This window comes from Festucalex cinctus, chromosome 12, assembly GCF_051991245.1.
Source record: "Festucalex cinctus isolate MCC-2025b chromosome 12, RoL_Fcin_1.0, whole genome shotgun sequence".
Classification (NCBI taxonomy): Eukaryota; Metazoa; Chordata; class Actinopteri; order Syngnathiformes; family Syngnathidae; genus Festucalex; species Festucalex cinctus.
Window position 1 is genome coordinate 4,893,984 of NC_135422.1, and position 17,845 is coordinate 4,911,828.

Consider the following 17,845-nt stretch of genomic DNA (forward strand, 5'->3'; position numbering starts at 1 on the left):
CATAACGACTGTCATCACTTCTAGCCACACAACCGAACTTGTTTAAAAAAAAAAAAAAAATCCCAAATCAAATGAAAAGTTGTATTTGATCAAAATGGTACTTTATTAACTTGCACCTGTTCTTTTATCTTGAATGTTCACTATACTAATTTACTGGTCGAATATACAGCCGGGGAGCCTTTTCTGCTGAATGCGGAAGAAGGTCTAATCTATTCAAAATGGTCTCTACTCTTATACTGCCTTAGGTGGGCGACTCAACCTCTCTCATTTGAAAACGTGTGACCTGATGGTCTTAACTGGTTTCAACTGGATAAGTGCACCAGAGTGCAGATGGATAGAAAGGCGCCAGGCCAGGACCGGTCACAGCGACAACGGCCTAGCTCAAGTCACATATCAAAACATTAAGAGACCCAATCTAACAAACCCAAACCTGTGCGTTCAATACACTGAAAAATTTACCTTTTTAGTTTAAAATAGACACTTCACATATTAAAAACACTATGATAAAAACAATAGGATAGAAAGATTGCAAATTTAGAACAATAAAATGGAGATATCCAAATCAGCTAGCATACATATAAAATGCAATAATCACTATTTAAAAACAAAAATAGAAATTAAAATAGCAGTAAGGCAAAACAAACACAAAAACAACTGGTCCTCTTTTAAATTAGTCCACATGGCTACTAGCCTCATTCTAGCTAGCGCCAAACTAGTTCGTCCAAACTCACTCTTGTTTGTTGCTAGCAAGACAATACATATAAAATGTAATAATCACTATTATAAACAGAAATAAAAATGAAAATAGCACTGAGACAAAACACACACATAAACAACTGGTCCTCTTTTAAATTAATCCACATGGCTACTAGCATCATCCTCGCTAGCGCTAAGCTGGTTCGTCCAAACTCACTCTTGTTTGTTGCTAGCAAGACAATACATATAAAATGTAATAATCACTATTATAAACAGAAATAAAAATGAAAATAGCACTAAGACGAAACACACACAAAAACAACTGGTCCCCTTTTAAATTAATCCACATGGCTACTAGCCTCATCCTAGCTAGCGCTAAGCTAGTTCGTCCAAACTCTATCTTGTTTGTTGCTAGCAAGACATTAGCCAGCAAAATCATACTACTCAATGCATCCTTTGTGATTTCCTTCCCTCAGATGGCCATCATCTTCAGTGAGGACGACCTGAAAGGCGTGAAGCCCCCCTGCGTCATCCAGAGTTTCATCAACCACAACGCAGTGCTCTACAAGGTCTTTGTGGTGGGGGACTCCTACACGGTGGTGGAGAGACCCTCCCTCAAGAATTTCCCCGCCGGACCTGCAGGTAAGCAAAGCAGGAAGACTTCAAATGTCTTCCTCAAAAATAAAAAATGGAATTTGTCGCCACCTATTGAACAAATACAGTACGGGTTTATATGACTTGCTTTTGCTTTGTTGTGTTTTCAGACAGGAAAGCCATTTTCTTCAACAGCCACAACGTTTCCAAGCCGGAATCGTCCTCAGACTTGACCTCGGTACGACGCAGATCTTACATCGCTTTACCAGCACGTTTCAGATGGCATTATGAATGGAAAATGTACATAACACGATCAAATCAAAAATATGTGCATCGGTTCATTTTGGATACATATAAGTGGAAATAATATGCTTAGCACATTGCTTAAATGTTTGTGAACATGTGTGGAAAGTATATAAAAAAAATACACTATAGAGAGAATATTACAAGGCCGCTTCTGTCAAAATTTGATGGATGACATTCTTAATTAGATTAGGGGGGTCATGTATGGGTCATGACCCCTCCCTAATGAAGATTAATGACCCTTTAATGACTTCCAGATGTCATATAATGAGGGTTAATGACCCTTAATGACTTCCTGATGTCATTTAATGAGGGTTAATGACCCTTAATGACTTCCTGATGTCATTTAATGAGGGTTAATGACCCTTAATGACTTCCTGATGTCATTTAATGAAGATTAATGACCCCTAATGACTTCCTGATGTCATTTAATGAAGATTAATGACCCTTAATGACTTCCTGATGTCATTTAATGAAGATTAATGACCCTTTAATGACTTCCAGATGTCATATAATGAGGGTTAATGACCTTTAATGACTTCCAGATGTCATTTAATGAGGGGTAATGACCTTTAATGACTTCCGGATGTCGTTTAATGAGGATGAATGACCTTTAATGACTTCCGGATGTCGTATAATGAAGATGAATGACCTTTAATGACTTCCGGATGTCGTTTAATGAAGATGAATGACCTTTAATGACTTCCAGGTGTTATATAATGAAGATGAATGACCCTTAATGACTTCCTGATGTCATTTAATGAAGATTAATGACCCCTTAATGAAGATGGATGATGTGTAGGTGGTGTTCCTACCTGTTTTTGCAGATATCATGGCTGACCCGGGTTCAAATGCTAATTGTTTGGTTAACTTCCGGATCCGGTGCACGCCCCCCTAGATTGAGTGAATAATGAATAATATTGAGATTGAATGACGTGATCGGAGGGAGTGGTTTAGTATGGGTAAAACCGCCGGGGGAAAAGTACTAGCCATTTCTATTATGGTGAAGGGGGAAAAGTAATATGAGGCCTTCGCAATGCCACACTCACTTCTCTGAAAAATTCTCAAGAGGTATCGGCTCTGAGCTTCCAAGATGAATCCAGGTAATTAACTCTTGATATTATCTATATATGTATATATACTCATACAAATGTGGCACTTATATTCACTTCTATTAATGTTTTTGCTATGAAATAAAAAACCCCTACATCTTAATGAAGCTTCTGGAAAAGCAAGCATCTTAGTGAGTGATTTATTTATTTAATGGAATGATGCATGACTTTATTTTTATACTTATAGCGTTTATTTTATTTTTAAGTTATGAGAGATTTTGGAATAAGTCTGTATTAATATGTATTTTTTGTTTTACTTTTATTTTAATTTTATAGAGTTAGGAGAGTTTTTTTTTTATTTTATTTTTTTTTGAATGAGTGAATGAGTTCGTATTTCTTATTTTAAATTTGAATTTTTACAGAATTAGAAGCGTTGTTGGATGAAATTCAACTGTATTATTATTCAGCGTCACAAGGTGGCGATGTTGTGACAGGAATCCGGCGTAAGTATTTCTTTTTTTTGAAACGTTTAGAGCTTTTTCTTGCTTTAAAATTAACTGTTAGTAATGGATATTTACAGAATTGAATGAGGATGTGAACGAGAGGGTTAGACAGCCGGAGATTTTCGTAATTACGAGTGATGAGGAAGAATTGGATGACGAATTATCTGCAGGAGTGAACGGTAAATTTCCTTTTTTTTTTAAAATAAAATAAAACCTATGTATTACTATTTTTTAAATGAACCGGTAATGTTGTATGATTATAGGTGGTGATATACTGAGCGAGACGGTCCCAGAGACTGCTCAACCTGAGGTCATAATAATATCTGACGAAGAAGAAGAAGAAGGAGAAGAAGAAGAAGAGATATTAAGGCGTGAAAACGTGAGGGCCGAAGAGGAAGGTGAATTCGTCGGGTTTCCACCGATTGAAAGCGAATCTGAAATGGAAAACTCTGAGGGGGGTGACATGGATTTAGATAATGTAGGTCAAGGTTTGGCTGAAATTGTAAATGCCTTAAACGATGAGATCTCTATGCAAATCGAGCCTTTTCAAATGCCTGATGAAATCGGCGGCGATGATGGCGATCCGTTTGTGGCTATAAGACACATTGAGGATTTTATTGATTTCTTTAATCCTTTAGAGAGGGCTCTTGCACGTCTTAACCAGTCATCTTCAAACGACGAAGCCGTTGAGGACATACTTGAACCAGACATACATAGAAATGACCAACAGCAATCCTCTGTATCATTTTCACAACATTCCCAGCCACACCCACGCAATCAAATGCAATATGCAGAAGGTAGCAGCAGTACACATTGCCAGCAGACACTTGTGTCAAATACACAAAACTTTCAATACCAACCATACACGCACAATCAAACGCAACAGACAGAAGCTGGTGGTAGTAGTACACCAGCTAGACAAGACCTCCAACAACAGTCTCGGGTAGATCGACACATTCAAGCAGAACATCCCCCAGCACCAACCCCCAGTACACAATCCACCTTGCAACAATCTTCAGACACAAACAGACAGGTGGGGGGACAAGTTAGGCGTCCGAATTTTAACAACTTGGAGATAAGACGACGTCTAAATACAACGAGACCCGAAGACCCCCTTGATTTTGCAGCCTTCTACACAAACATTGGCAATAATTTGAATGAAGCTGTGCAGGAGGTAATCAGATCGACTAGTCGCGGTGATATAGTCCAAGCAGAAATAGTGGGTGAAAATGTGAGGGAGCACTGTTACCTAGATGCTGTTAATGACCCGAATGACGTAACTGACGCAGTCCATAATTTGCTAGATCGCATCGCACAATCTAATACAGAGGTACTGGCCGACAATAGTCTAGAACTTGTTGTACAGATTGTATTTGATGTTAATGGCGGAGGAGGTGCCAAACGCAAACTAATTTTGACTACAAATGATGAAATGGTTCAAAAGAAGAAGAGATGTTTGTACATAACGTATGACAAAGATGATAAATTATGCTTTGCTAGATCGTTAGCATACCTGCTTGACGGATCGTTGACTGTTGATCAGGCTACACAGAGGGCTCGTTATTTACAGCAAAGCGTGGGGTTGACTTGTGAGACTGCCGTTAGTCTGAGGGACGTACACAAATTTGAAACGCTTGTGAAACGCAAAATCGTTATAGCTTATAGAGCGGATTGCGAACGCCCCCTGTCTTTTTTTGAGACGCAATACCCCAAATCAGAGGACTCAGTGTTCTTACTGCTATTAGACGGACACTATTATGGAATAAAATCGGTTAAGGAGTTCATAGGGAAATCCTACTTTTGCAGACAATGTTACAAAGGGCATAAAAACCAAGAACAACATAGTTGTGAGGGGCATTGTCACATCTGTCTCGACCCTACCTGCAAACAACAACCGTTCAAAGCCATTCATTGTAACGATTGTAACAAAATATGTCAGAACGAGAGTTGCTTCGTTAAACACAAAGAACGCAGACAGACCTCAAAATCCGAGACTAGCAACTGTGAGAAATACAAAAAATGTAGCGAATGCAGTGTGGAATATTACGTCAAATCACAGGGGGAGAATGTTAAACATAAATGCCCTCAAGCCAAATGCACAGTATGTGGAGAGGTTCTACCTAAGGGCGGTGCTGAGGCGAGAGGAAACCCTCATCTGTGTTACATGCAGCCTCTAAAACCGGAAGCGCCTTGTAAACAAATAATTTACTACGATTTTGAAACATTCGTAGGTGCTGACGGTAAACACAAACCCTACCTAGTGTGTACCAAATCGACAAAGGGGGTGGAAAAACATTGGTTGGGTCTTGATTGCGTCGAACAATTTCTTGATTATGTCAGGAACCCTCGTTTTGAACAGTCTAAACTAATCGCTCACAACGCCAAAGGTTTTGACGCTTACATCATTCTAAACAAAATGGTAGACATGGGGGTTAATGTCAGCGTCATTATGCAAGGGAGCAAAGTCATTTGTTTCTCAGATACGGACTACAAACTGGGGTACATCGACTCCTTGTCCTTCCTCACGATGCCCCTCAGCTCCTTGCCTAAAGCTCTAGGTTTCATCGATCAAACTAAAGGGTATTTCCCCCATGGCTTTAGCTCTCTAGACCATTTAAATTACATCGGTCCCTACCCTGATCCAAAATATTATGGGGTAGAGCGTATGTCGACGGTCCATCGTACAAAGTTTTTTGAATGGTACAAGGTAGCGTGTAAGGGAACCTTCAATTTTGCTCAGGAAGCTCTAATGTACTGCAGAAATGATGTGAATATTTTGGCGACAGCTTGTGAGAAATTTAGAGAGGAGTTTCTTAATGCGACTGGTACAGACCCGTTCAATTCTGTAACTATCGCCTCCTCCTGCATGAAGGTGTTCCGGAACAATTTCCTAACACCTAAAACATTGGCTATTACGCCGACCGATAATTACATACAACAATCCAAATCATTCTCACGCGATTCGATCCAATACCTAATGTGGGTGGCGCACAGCCAAAAAATACCTATTATTCACGCCTTAAACAAGGGGGAGGTCAAGATCGGGCAGTACTATGTAGACGGGTACGCTTTGATAGACGGCGTAAAATATGTATGGGAATATCTCGGATGTTTCTATCACGGATGCCGTGAATGTTACGATCCTACTCAAAAGTGTCCTATGAGTAAACGACCGTTTCAAGAAAAGTTTGACAGGGTTAAAAAGAAAATACAGGATCTAAAAGTCAAGCACGGTGTACAGCTTGTGTTGATGTGGGAGCATGAGTGGCTGCGGTTAAAAAAGTCAAATCCGGATGTAAGAGAGTTCTTGCGCAATTCAAAATTCCCTGAGCCTCTTATACCACGTAAAGCTCTTTTTGGAGGGAGAACGAATGCCTTCGTGTTACGTTATACGGCTGCCCCCGGTGAACGTGTAATGTACGTCGATGTTACATCGCTTTATCCTTTTGTCAACAGCACATGTGCCTATCCGTTAGGACATCCTACCATCATTCACGACAATTTCGATGACCCCCAAAAGTATTTCGGGTTCATCAGAGCTAAAGTCAACCCTCCACGAGGCCTCTATTTCCCCCTGCTGCCGTACAAAACGGCAAGAGGTAAACTGGTGTTTACACTTTGTCGCACGTGCGCAGAACTTAACAATCAAGAAAGTTCGTGTTCGCATAACGATGACGAGAGAGCCTTAACCGGTGTTTGGGTTACGCCTGAATTCAACAAGGCTCTCGAGCTGGGCTACACCGTATCACAAATTACGGAGGTGTGGCATTTTGACTCGTCGAGTAGCGACGTCTTCAAAGCATACATCGATACATTCCTTAAAGGGAAGCAAGAGGCCTCGGGGTATCCTTCCTACGTCGTTGATCAGGCAGGTAGGGAAAAGTACATCGAAAACTATGAGACTCACCAAGGTATTAGACTAGACCCCTCAAAAATAAATGTGAATGCGGGTAAGAGGCAGGTGTCTAAATTATGCCTCAACAACTTTTGGGGCAAATTGGGACAGCGTGATAATTTGGATAAAACAGAGATTGTAAGCAGCACAGAACGCTTCTTTGAATTGTTATTTTCGGGGTTGTACGAGATCAAAGCCTTTCACTTCCTCAACGATCAAAGGTCGATCGTGCAGTACAGCTACCACCGACGTTGCAACGTCCCCCCCTCCAAAACCGCTAACATCTTTGCAGCATGCATGACCACGGCTTATGCACGTCTAAAAATGTACGCATATTTGGAGCGACTGCAGACGAGTGTTTTGTACACCGACACGGACAGCCTCGTCTATGTAGTCAAAGACGGCGAAAGTCCTTTGGAATTAGGTGACTATTTGGGGGATTTGACTGACGAGTTGGGAGGAGATAGCATTCAGGAGTTTGTTTCAGCGGGTCCTAAAAGTTACGCCTACCAAACTAGGAACAGCATGAAAACGGTAATGAAGGTAAAAGGTATCACACAGACCCATGACACTTGCAAACGCGTCAACTTTGACAGCATCAAGAATTTAGTCGAAGGGTACATTGACTCATCAGGCACACAAACCAGAACGATTGAAACGCCTCAACACACTATCGTGCGTAACAAAAAGGGTTTTCACCTAAAAAACAGGTCATTCATGAAAAAGTTCAGGGTAGTATATGACAAGAGACGTCTTATCCCCCACGGACACACCCTGCCTTTCGGTTATTAGTGTGTTTTGTGAAATGGAGTTAAATCAAGTTGATTTTGATCCGAGGCTTCAACCCCCCTTTTCTTGTTTAATATCTGGACCAAGCGGGTGTGGAAAAACACATTTTGTAAAAAGTATCTTGGAAAATTGTAACCATGTTATGAAAAGTCTTCCTGACAATGTTGTATGGATCTACACTTCTTTTCAACCTCTGTACGAGGAACTTCAAAAGCTGAATAAAAATATTAACTTTGTGAAAGGTCTCCCTGATTCTTTTGAGGATGAAAGTTTGTTTCCAGCGCGTCAAAGTCATTTGGTTATTCTGGACGACGTCATCTTTCAGGCGTCGGACCACCCTGAGGTGGTAAGAATTTTTACCCAATATAGACATCATAGGAATATGAGCGTCATCATGTTAACGCAGAACATTTTTCATCAAGGTAAATACAGCCGGACAATCAGCCTCAACAGTAATTATATGGTGTTGTTTAAAAACCCGCGTGATAAATTACAAACGAGTGTTTTGGCTAATCAGATATTTCCCTCAAAGAAAAAGTATTTTTTGGAAAGCTTTGAAGACGCTACCAAAGACGCTCACGGGTATTTATTAGTGGATTTAACCCCGACATGTCCAGATCAATATAGACTGAGGACGGGCTTACTAGCTCATCAGTGGCCTACCGTCTACATACCCAAGACTTAATAAGATGTCGAAGCTTTTAAAAAGAAATGCTCCGCTGCTCAAAACTTTGTTTCACGCCAAGCCCAAGAAACGTAAAGACATACTTTTGCGCGGTCCCGCTAGCTTGGTGAAAGCTCTCTGCGAGATTGCTCTAAATCTCTTAAAAGGTCACATACCGCTGAGTCCTTCGCAGTATAAGAGGCTAAAAAAGCAAAAGAAGGTGATCAGAGAATTGGCCGATAAGAAAAAAAGTCTGAAGAAAAAACGTGCTGTCTTGATTCAAAAGGGTGGTTTTATCTTACCCTTGTTGGGGGCATTCGCCCCTGTCCTCGGAAGTCTTTTAGGCGGTCTAATAAATAAATAAACTTTAACCAACATGAGTTTGAGAACAGCTCAGAAAATGATTCTTGTCTCACCTCACCAACTGGAACGTTTAAGCAGGCCGGAACCAACCATTCGAGAGACGGCGGAGCGTAATTTGGATTTTAAAATGAAGGAGGTCCTAGAAGATAGTTCTCTAGACCAGTATGAGAAAATTAAAAAGTACCAATCCTTGATGCAACGATATTTAGGGTTGCTCAAACAAGGGGAAAACGAACGACGACCAATCAACCTGACTCTACCTGCTGAGACATCAAACACATCCCCATCAGATGAAGCGACGGGTTTGGAGAATGAAGCCTGGCTCGACATCGTCCAAACAATCCCTCCTCGTTACCGTAAAAACGCCGATTATGTTTTAAGAAAACTGTCTACCGACGAAAGAGGTTGGACTCCTCGCAGCGAATTCATCTTCAGAGGTAAGCCCGTCAGAGGATCCCACATGACTGATTTACTCAAACATCTCATCGGCAAGAATGTTTCATCGCAAGGTCCTAGAGGTTGGAGCGAGTTTCTACACACCCTCTCAGAACTCAATATACCCGAAACAACGGTTTCTAACCCACATGCACGCGAGGAGTTGAGACGTCTAAAAAACGGCTCATATACACCTAATCCCATTGTTAAGGAATCTTCAAACGGGAAAAAGAAAAGAAAACGGACTGCTTCGACTATAAAGTGGGAGGGGTTTTAAATATGACACTTATTTTATGTAAGGAAAAACACATCACTCTGTATTGCTTTTTAAATTGCTTTTATTGAATAAATGATTTGAAAAACATAATCCGTTACAGACAATGACATTTTTTAAATTTGTTGAAAGAACATGATTTTTGTCCTCCGCATGGTTTGCAGGTAAAAAACCGGTGTCGCAGAACAAAAGCAGATACCATAGCATCATTCTTGATTACATCGTCGGTGTAGCAGTCCATCACATCCTGGTAAGACTCTCCACACCCTCTGTGGCTCAGGTAGTACACACAATGAGGGCCGCAGGCCGCTGACAGTTCGTGTTGTAACTGGCGATTATGGTAAATTATACGGTTAGAATACTTTTCCAGAAAAGACTTTATACTTTGTGGGTAATATTTAAAATCAGGGGGAAAGCCGAAGGGGTCGAAAAAAGATGCAGAGTCGTCCTTTTCCAAGGTGAGAGCCAACCAATGTTCTCCGGGTTTAGAGCGGGGGTGTGTATTAACTATATAGTATATGGGGGGCGAGGGTTTCAAGGAGGATAACTCGTCCGAAGCGTAAACGCCTCCAAATAAATGTCCTTGTAAACGTGTCATCAAACTCTCCAATTCCCTTCCGTTCATCTCCTCAGTAATAGTCCATTAACACTTCCCTCTTCGAGTTAATTTCTAAAATAGAGTCGTAACAAGCGTACACAATAAGTGTGGCGGTATGGGGAAGCGGGGTCCTGAATCTCATCTCCAATCTGAGTGTACCGCTGGACACAGGGGATAAAGCCTCTGTGTCCTGGCTAGGATTTAGATTAAAGGCAAACAGAGCATAGCCTTGTTGAAAGTCTTCGTGGTCTATACTTAGAGGTAAATCTTTTAAAAACCTCCCCGTCGAGGAAAACAAGTTATGAAACTCGCGCACTGCGTTTCCTGCGTTAAATTGGGGTTGAAACGCCTTAGATGGGATCTGCCGCCCTTCTTGAGTTAGGGCTAGGTATTCAATATTGTGGTGGGCAAAGTTAAAAGGATTTAAATTCTTCCGCCCCACAAAAGCGCTGTGATTGACGAGTGCTAAAACCACATACTTTGGCGTATGTCCCAAAAAGAGATTGTCTTGATGGCAGATCCTCGATAACTGGGGTATAGAGTAAGTCTTTACGTTGATCCTCGATAGGGGGTACAGCGCGTTGTCTTTGTGGAGAGCCGCTGCGTGACCCAAAGAAACGGCCGGTGCGACCGCTACTTTTTTTACAAAAAGGGTGGCTCCTATTATCTTCAGAGAGCAATCAGCGTCGGGGGGACTCATTAAACAAAAATCATCGCTGGCTCTTGTTAGCTTTAGCCTTAGATCCACGTTATTTAAGAGGTATCTCTCACAAAAGAAAATATCCGAGTGAATGGGGCCTAGGAGTTGAAATTCCCTGGACCCCTCAATCAATTGGGCTCTGTGAACCAGCCCTTCATTAACATCGTTGCCCGTGAGCGATGTTGAATCCATCCGCCCTCGTGTATCTTTGAAGAACATGGCTGTGCTAAATTGGCTTTTGAGAGAATCCTCTGAAAAGTTTAACAATGTTTCAATCATAGCTCTGTAAGGGTGAGTAGCGCTTGATTGTGAGATGAGTCTATCCCCTAATGTAACATCTACTTGGGTAAAGATTGTGTTTAACGGATAGTTAATGATGCCTACGTGGTCGGTGGGGCCCAGATGAGAGCCGTCTCTGTGTGTTACTCGCAAACGCAGGTAAAGCATTGTGTCCGAGAGATCCATATATTTAGAACCGTCCCCCGGTATGAAGAATTCAATGGGTCCTTGCTCCGTCAAAGCTGATAAGGGTGAAATTTCGACGTATTGGCTTTGTTCTATCGAAAGTTGGGTCATTGGCGGTGAGAACAAATCTAATTCCGACAGAGTGCATTCTTGCGACTTGTGATGTAAAAGAGCCATTTTCGTCAGATTGTTTAAGAGAAAATGTCGGCGTTGCTTCTTCGGCGCTTCCTTCTTGAGACTGATTTCCTTTTGACTGCACGCCTACGCTTTTTATGAGTAACCAGTCTCTGACCTATCGGTCTCCTCGAAGGTCTTCGAGCCAAAACCATTAACCCGGATCCATCTTGATTCTTTTCTCTTCTCTGTATTCTTTCCATCGCACGTCCTGCTACATCCATGGCAATATTTTTAGCCGCCGACTGCAGGTGAGGTTTCGCTACTGTAAAACCTTTTTTGACTAAAGGTACGACAAAACGGAAAAGTTTTGAAAAAATGGAGCCCAAACCTCGCCCATATTGCACAGGGGCCCCGTGAAAACCCGGAAGCGACCCTCCTGCTTGGGTTTCGTAATAATTAACAAAGCGATACAGGTCAGGGTGTGTCTCCATCACGACCATTGTTTTTTACCTCGGTTTAAAATGCAGGGTAATAATTATCTTTCCGTATTTAAAATTAACCGGCTGATTCTGATCCGTCTTAATCTGTATTCCTACTTCTTCAATATGTCTCCTACTAATAGGCAGGTAGTAAGCAGGGTTGAAAGTTTTAAAAATAAACTCCCCGTATCTCCCTTCGATCGGAACAGTCCTCAATAACGGAGCATAGGCATCCCCTACCGTCTGGTGTTGCACCACGTCTGTATAAACGTATAAATGGTATTGACCCGCCTTTATATCGGCTGGGTACGGGGCAGGTAACCAATTAGGTTTTATAGTAAACCATTGTCCTTCCTTCATACCAAGTATGTAAGCCAACGGTGCATTAAAGCGGATCTTATAACATCCGGTTGACGACATCCAAAGAAATTTCCGCATATTAATATCGTAATGGAGTAAAATTTGGTTGCCTATTTTATTTTTTATAATATACAGAACCGCCTCTCGTAGCTTGTCAAGATCTTCATATTCCCCGGATGTAATATCTAAGGTGTGGGTTACAAATTCGTTTTTATCAGACCCCCTAGCTGTCTCGGAGTTCTTTGCATCCTTAGCTTTGGAAAGCGTCATATCTTTTATATAGAAAGTAGTCTGGTTTTCGGGTACGTTTATCCAACTACGAGGGTATGAAATCTCAGTCAGGGCCACCTCCCAACTTCCTTCGAGATCAATGTGTTGGGCCAAATTCACTCTGAACTGTGAGATTGTGTTGTCCGTATACACATCCATACTAGCGTTAGAAGGTAGAGTAACGTAGAATCCTCCATCGTGTAAGGGATCCATGCCGGCTTCTGATACAAGTTGTATTTGAAACTCTTTTTTAAACGTCTACAATCTGAGAAGCGGGGACCCAGCTATCGAATTTCGAGGGCCATCCCTTCCAACGAACGAGGAATTGTCTCTGCCCCCTCACCGTGCGCCTTTTAAGGATTTTCTCAATATGGAATGTGTGGTCTTTTGATACGCTCACCTTCTGTAATTCACCTTCGTAAAACGATCCTTCTATGACATCCCCGTCATAATCTTTCAGTTTGTAGACGGGTGGAAAACGAGGAAGACATTCAGATATGGTAAACAATTCGTCCGTAAAGCTCTGCTCGTATTTTTTATCAAACACTCCTCTTAATTTAGATATCCTCACCACATCTCCTGTTTTAAAACGCATTTTTAATTTCCCACTTTGCTCTATCGGCATATTACCGTATAGATTCTGGAAAACCTGTTGAGTATTTCCGTCAGTAACTTGATTGGGCTTCATTTTTATACTTTTATGGTAGCTTTCGTTATAACTACTTACTAAATCTTGTACGACGTCGATATACCTGCGTGTGTTTCTGGCCGTAAAATATCTCCACATTCTAGTTTTTAAAGTTCTATTAAACCTTTCAACAACCTGGGCTTTCAGATCACTGGCAGTAGCAAAATGAACAATGTTGTGTTTTTTCATCAGGTTCTGAAAATGTCTGTTAAAAAATTCTTTACCCGCGTCGGTCTGTATTTTTCGAGGCGTCCCACTCTCAGACAAAACAGATTCAAAAGCTTTAACTACCTGCGGAGCCGTCTTATCCTTCAAAATGCGTACGTAGGCTTTTTTTGAAAAAACATCGATGACGGTCAGTAAATATTTAAATCCTTCGTTGACGCCAGCCAGGGCCTGCATATCGCAGAGGTCTGCCTGAAATTGATTCAGCGCCCTTGGGACAAAAACCCTGTTTCGTGGGAAATTGATTCTAGCGGGTTTGTGTAAGGTGTAGGCATCTTGCTCGATTAAGAAACCCCTGACTCGATCACGATTTACTTTTTTACCCGTAACATCCTGTACACCTAAGTGTAAACGCTCTACACCACCAAAACTGGCCGGGTGTGAGGCATCGTAGTAAAGCTTCTCCATACACTTCCTCTCAGCCATCATCAGAAAATGAATTTAAATGATATATGCAACGATTATTTATTGATAAATTCACACAGACATGACTTCTTTTGTTTTTTTGGTTTATTACATGATTTCCATAGTATAATCATACACAATAGTAAAAATGATTACATGCATAATACTAAAAGGCAATACTAAGAATTAATATACTCAAGGACTCGGGATAAGACATAGGGACTAACTTTTAATTCAACGACGGTTTGAAATTCTTTTAATTCAACAGGTAAGTCTAAAGGGTAGTTATTTTCTAGACAGTATTTTGCAGAATCAACAAACAGAGTCAAAATTGTTACCAGGTGACCTACACCCACGTCATCACACCATGCATCCAGAACGGCTTTAATTGTATTGGCCAAACCCAAATGACTCTCGTTCACAACACGTCTGACAAAACAATCCCAAGATACATGAAATAGCGAATGAGACAATGATCTGACTTTTTGCATAATCAACAACATTTTGTCAATTCGTCCGTCTCGGTCAGAAGTATGTAGAATGGTTCTCTCCAGAATGTCCGCCCAATTACACAAACCGTAATATCGAAACAACAATTTTCTGAAGATATTCCCCATCGTGTGTCTCTATTTAGAATTGTAGTACTTGTCCAGCAGAGTCTTGAGGTCGTTCGACAGCGATCCGGGGCCTTCAAGGGCGTCCAGTTGCTCGAGCTTGTCGAGTATCTTCTTCTCTTGCTCGAGATCTAGCAGGACAATCTCGGCCGCTGTCTTGACCTTCTTAATGTCGGTAGTCAGATGAAGCAAGTTCAACATGTAATGAATGCTGGGGAGGAATTTAGGCGTGCACAACAATGCTATCACACGATGATAATGTTTCCTAAAATACTCATCATCGTCTATTTCTAGACACTGGTGCTGCCTCTGGCTGGGATGGTTGATTAAACAGCCATTACATTCATCTCTACTGTATTTAACTATAACTTGATTGAGGAGATGTCCTATAGTCTGTTTTATACAGTTGTACTTATCCCGACACAGCCAACTGTCCGGGGGCCCGTTCCAGACAAGGTCCCAGTCCTTGTCAAGGTTTGTAGGTGAAGGCAAGGCTGTTGGCGGGCACCCCTCCACAACGTCCCCGTCAGAGGTTAGTTGCTGCTGAGGCTGCTGCTGCTGAGACTCCTGAGGCTGTTGAGGAGGTAGGTGTTCATGCCGGGTATTGAGTTCCTCAGGAGTCATCAGCAGTTGTGAATACTCCAGCGAGGCAATGTACTCATCGGTCAGCTGCACTTCTTGAGAGTTCTCCGGCGGAGGGGTGTTCTCGTCGGCAGTCGCGGGGTACTGAGAACAGTCCAACTGCTCTCGCTCAAGGTGGGTCGCGGCTGCCTCAACGTCCTTTCCCTCCTCAAAGTCAGAGCTCTCTGTCTGCGTACCTTTTGAGACTTTAAGCCGCGATCCTTCCACCAGAGGCACCACACTCCGGGCACCCAGAGGCGTCCACGATGTTGCCAGGCGTCTGGAACTCTGTCTGGTAGGAGGCATCGTTGTCGTCGTTGGCTTTTTCAGGCAAAGTGTAGTCCGGCTGGAGACTCCTGCTCTTATATTACATAGGGGCGGTTATATGGGAGGGATTTGTTGTAAAGAGGCGTATTTTCCCATTGTCTAAGTGGTAGGGGGGCTGTCCTTGAGGGGGGGGTTGGCTTATGACGTCAGAGTAGGCGGTTCATAGGGGCGTTGACTACTCAAACGTCAACGCCTTCCTTACACCCACAATGTTTCGCCAATGCCGGCTGTCCAAAAAGAGGGTGGAGATTTTTTCAGAGTGCGCATCCATCCTCTCATTCCATTCAGCCAACGGTAGGGTCAAAACCCTAAAAAAAACACCACATTCAGTGTTAAATGCTTCCAAAGTAAAAAACAGTTCATTCTGATTTGTGCGATCACCAGTCTCTATCAGGTTGTTAGAATCAATTTTCACCTTAAAAAACCAACGACCTGTAGGCGTTGTCCTCGAGACCCATGTAAATGTTAAAACATTCCATGGTTCAGACGACATCATACATTCTTTCAACACTCGAGGTACCAGTTGATTTAATATACCCCAGTCATTAGAGTTTAGAGTCCCATAGCCACTAGGTGATGTATTTTCAACACCGTCCATGCTAAAATACAGACACAGCTCACCCATCTCGTAAAGGAAGCGGTATCCCCATGAGGCAGATGGATCCAAAGACCATATTTCCTCCAAAGACTCTGCGGGGGGTTTCTGAATACGTCGCAAAAACATCTGCTTCTTACGCGGCGCATCCAAAATCGAGTCGGTCCCAGTGCGTCCCATCTGCACTGAAACATTTGTCTCGCTGATTACATTGATTTTCCCCGCCATCCTCGCTGTAGCTCTATTGGACTGTTGAAGCGCTTGTTATATCCTTTTTACCCATACTAAACCACTCCCTCCGATCACGTCATTCAATCTCATTATTATTCATTATTCACTCAATCTAGGGGGGCGTGCACCGGATCCGGAAGTTAACCAAACAATTAGCATTTGAACCCGGGTCAGCCATGATATCTGCAAAAACAGGTAGGAACACCACCTACACATCATCCATCTTCATTAAGGGGTCATTAATCTTCATTAAATGACATCAGGAAGTCATTAAGGGTCATTCATCTTCATTATATAACACCTGGAAGTCATTAAAGGTCATTCATCTTCATTAAACGACATCCGGAAGTCATTAAAGGTCATTCATCTTCATTATACGACATCCGGAAGTCATTAAAGGTCATTCATCCTCATTAAACGACATCCGGAAGTCATTAAAGGTCATTACCCCTCATTAAATGACATCTGGAAGTCATTAAAGGTCATTAACCCTCATTAAATGACATCTGGAAGTCATTAAAGGGTCATTAATCTTCATTAAATGACATCAGGAAGTCATTAAGGGTCATTAATCTTCATTAAATGACAGCAGGAAGTCATTAGGGGTCATTAATCTTCATTAAATGACATCAGGAAGTCATTAAGGGTCATTAACCCTCATTAAATGACATCAGGAAGTCATTAAGGGTCATTAACCCTCATTATATGACATCTGGAAGTCATTAAAGGGTCATTAATCTTCATTAGGGAGGGGTCATGACCCATACATGACCCCCCTAATCTAATTAAGAATGTCATCCATCAAATTTTGACAGAAGCGGCCTTGTAATATTCTCTCTCACTATATAAAAATGTAAATATGATCTTTGTATAGATATTGACATACTGTTACACTTTTAGAGGGAGAACGTGGAGGGCGTGTCACAGCCTCCCAGCGACGACGTCATCCGAGAACTGTCCAGATCCTTGCGACAGGCGCTAGGCGTGTCCTTGTTCGGCATCGACGTCATCATCAACAACCAAACTGGCCAGCACGCCGTCATCGACGTCAACGCCTTCCCGGGTAAGTCGTCATATCATCATCATCATTCACATTTCTGTCACTCGCGTGGGTGAGTTGAGGAGCTTCATTTAGAAAAGTCGGCCTTTGCCGCCATCTTGTGGCATCTTGGTGCTAAGAAATTTTGTTTAGGGTAAACTAGTGCTTTGCCGCCCACCTGTGGCGTCTTGGTGCCAACAAGAAACTATGTTGAAGTAAGTTGAGGTGCTTCATTTCTACAAAATTAGCGCTTTGACGCCACCTTGTGGGATCTTTGTGCCAAGGATCTTATGTTGAAGTGAGTTCATGAGCTCCATTTAGACAAAAGTAGTCTTTAACCACCGTTTCAGTGTCCACGGAACTCTGTTGAAGTAATTTGAGGAGCTCCATTTGTCCAAAAGTAGCACTTTGGCGCCATCTTGTGGCATTCTGGTCCCAAAGAATTATGTCCAAGTGAGTTCAGGACCTTTGTTTCGGCTAAAATAACACTTTGCCGCCATCCTGTGGCATCTTGGTGCCAACAAGAAACTATGTTAAAGTAAG

The 17,845-nt window shown here is 42.0% G+C and overlaps 2 protein-coding genes across 3 annotated transcripts in view; both read left to right on the forward strand.

The window, feature by feature from the left end:
• Positions 1-17,845, forward strand: part of LOC144032251 (inositol-tetrakisphosphate 1-kinase-like) — a 43,711-nt gene that overhangs the window by 25,216 nt on the left and 650 nt on the right. The window contains exons 8-10 of the mRNA XM_077539986.1: positions 1,173-1,338; positions 1,461-1,528; positions 17,164-17,326. Coding sequence (XP_077396112.1) covers positions 1,173-1,338; positions 1,461-1,528; positions 17,164-17,326 — 397 coding nt within the window. The remainder of the gene's footprint in view (positions 1-1,172; positions 1,339-1,460; positions 1,529-17,163; positions 17,327-17,845) is intronic.
• Positions 2,183-8,073, forward strand: LOC144032249 (uncharacterized). 2 transcript variants are annotated; one of them, XM_077539983.1, is made up of 5 exons: positions 2,183-2,696; positions 2,814-2,836; positions 3,068-3,148; positions 3,226-3,327; positions 3,412-8,073. In XM_077539983.1, exon 5 carries the CDS (start codon positions 3,588-3,590, stop codon positions 7,833-7,835), a length of 4,248 nt encoding a protein of 1,415 aa, XP_077396109.1. In that variant the 5' UTR covers positions 2,183-2,696; positions 2,814-2,836; positions 3,068-3,148; positions 3,226-3,327; positions 3,412-3,587; the 3' UTR covers positions 7,836-8,073. The 2 variants fall into 2 exon arrangements, with proteins under 2 accessions (XP_077396109.1, XP_077396108.1); XM_077539982.1 differs by lacking the exon at positions 2,814-2,836.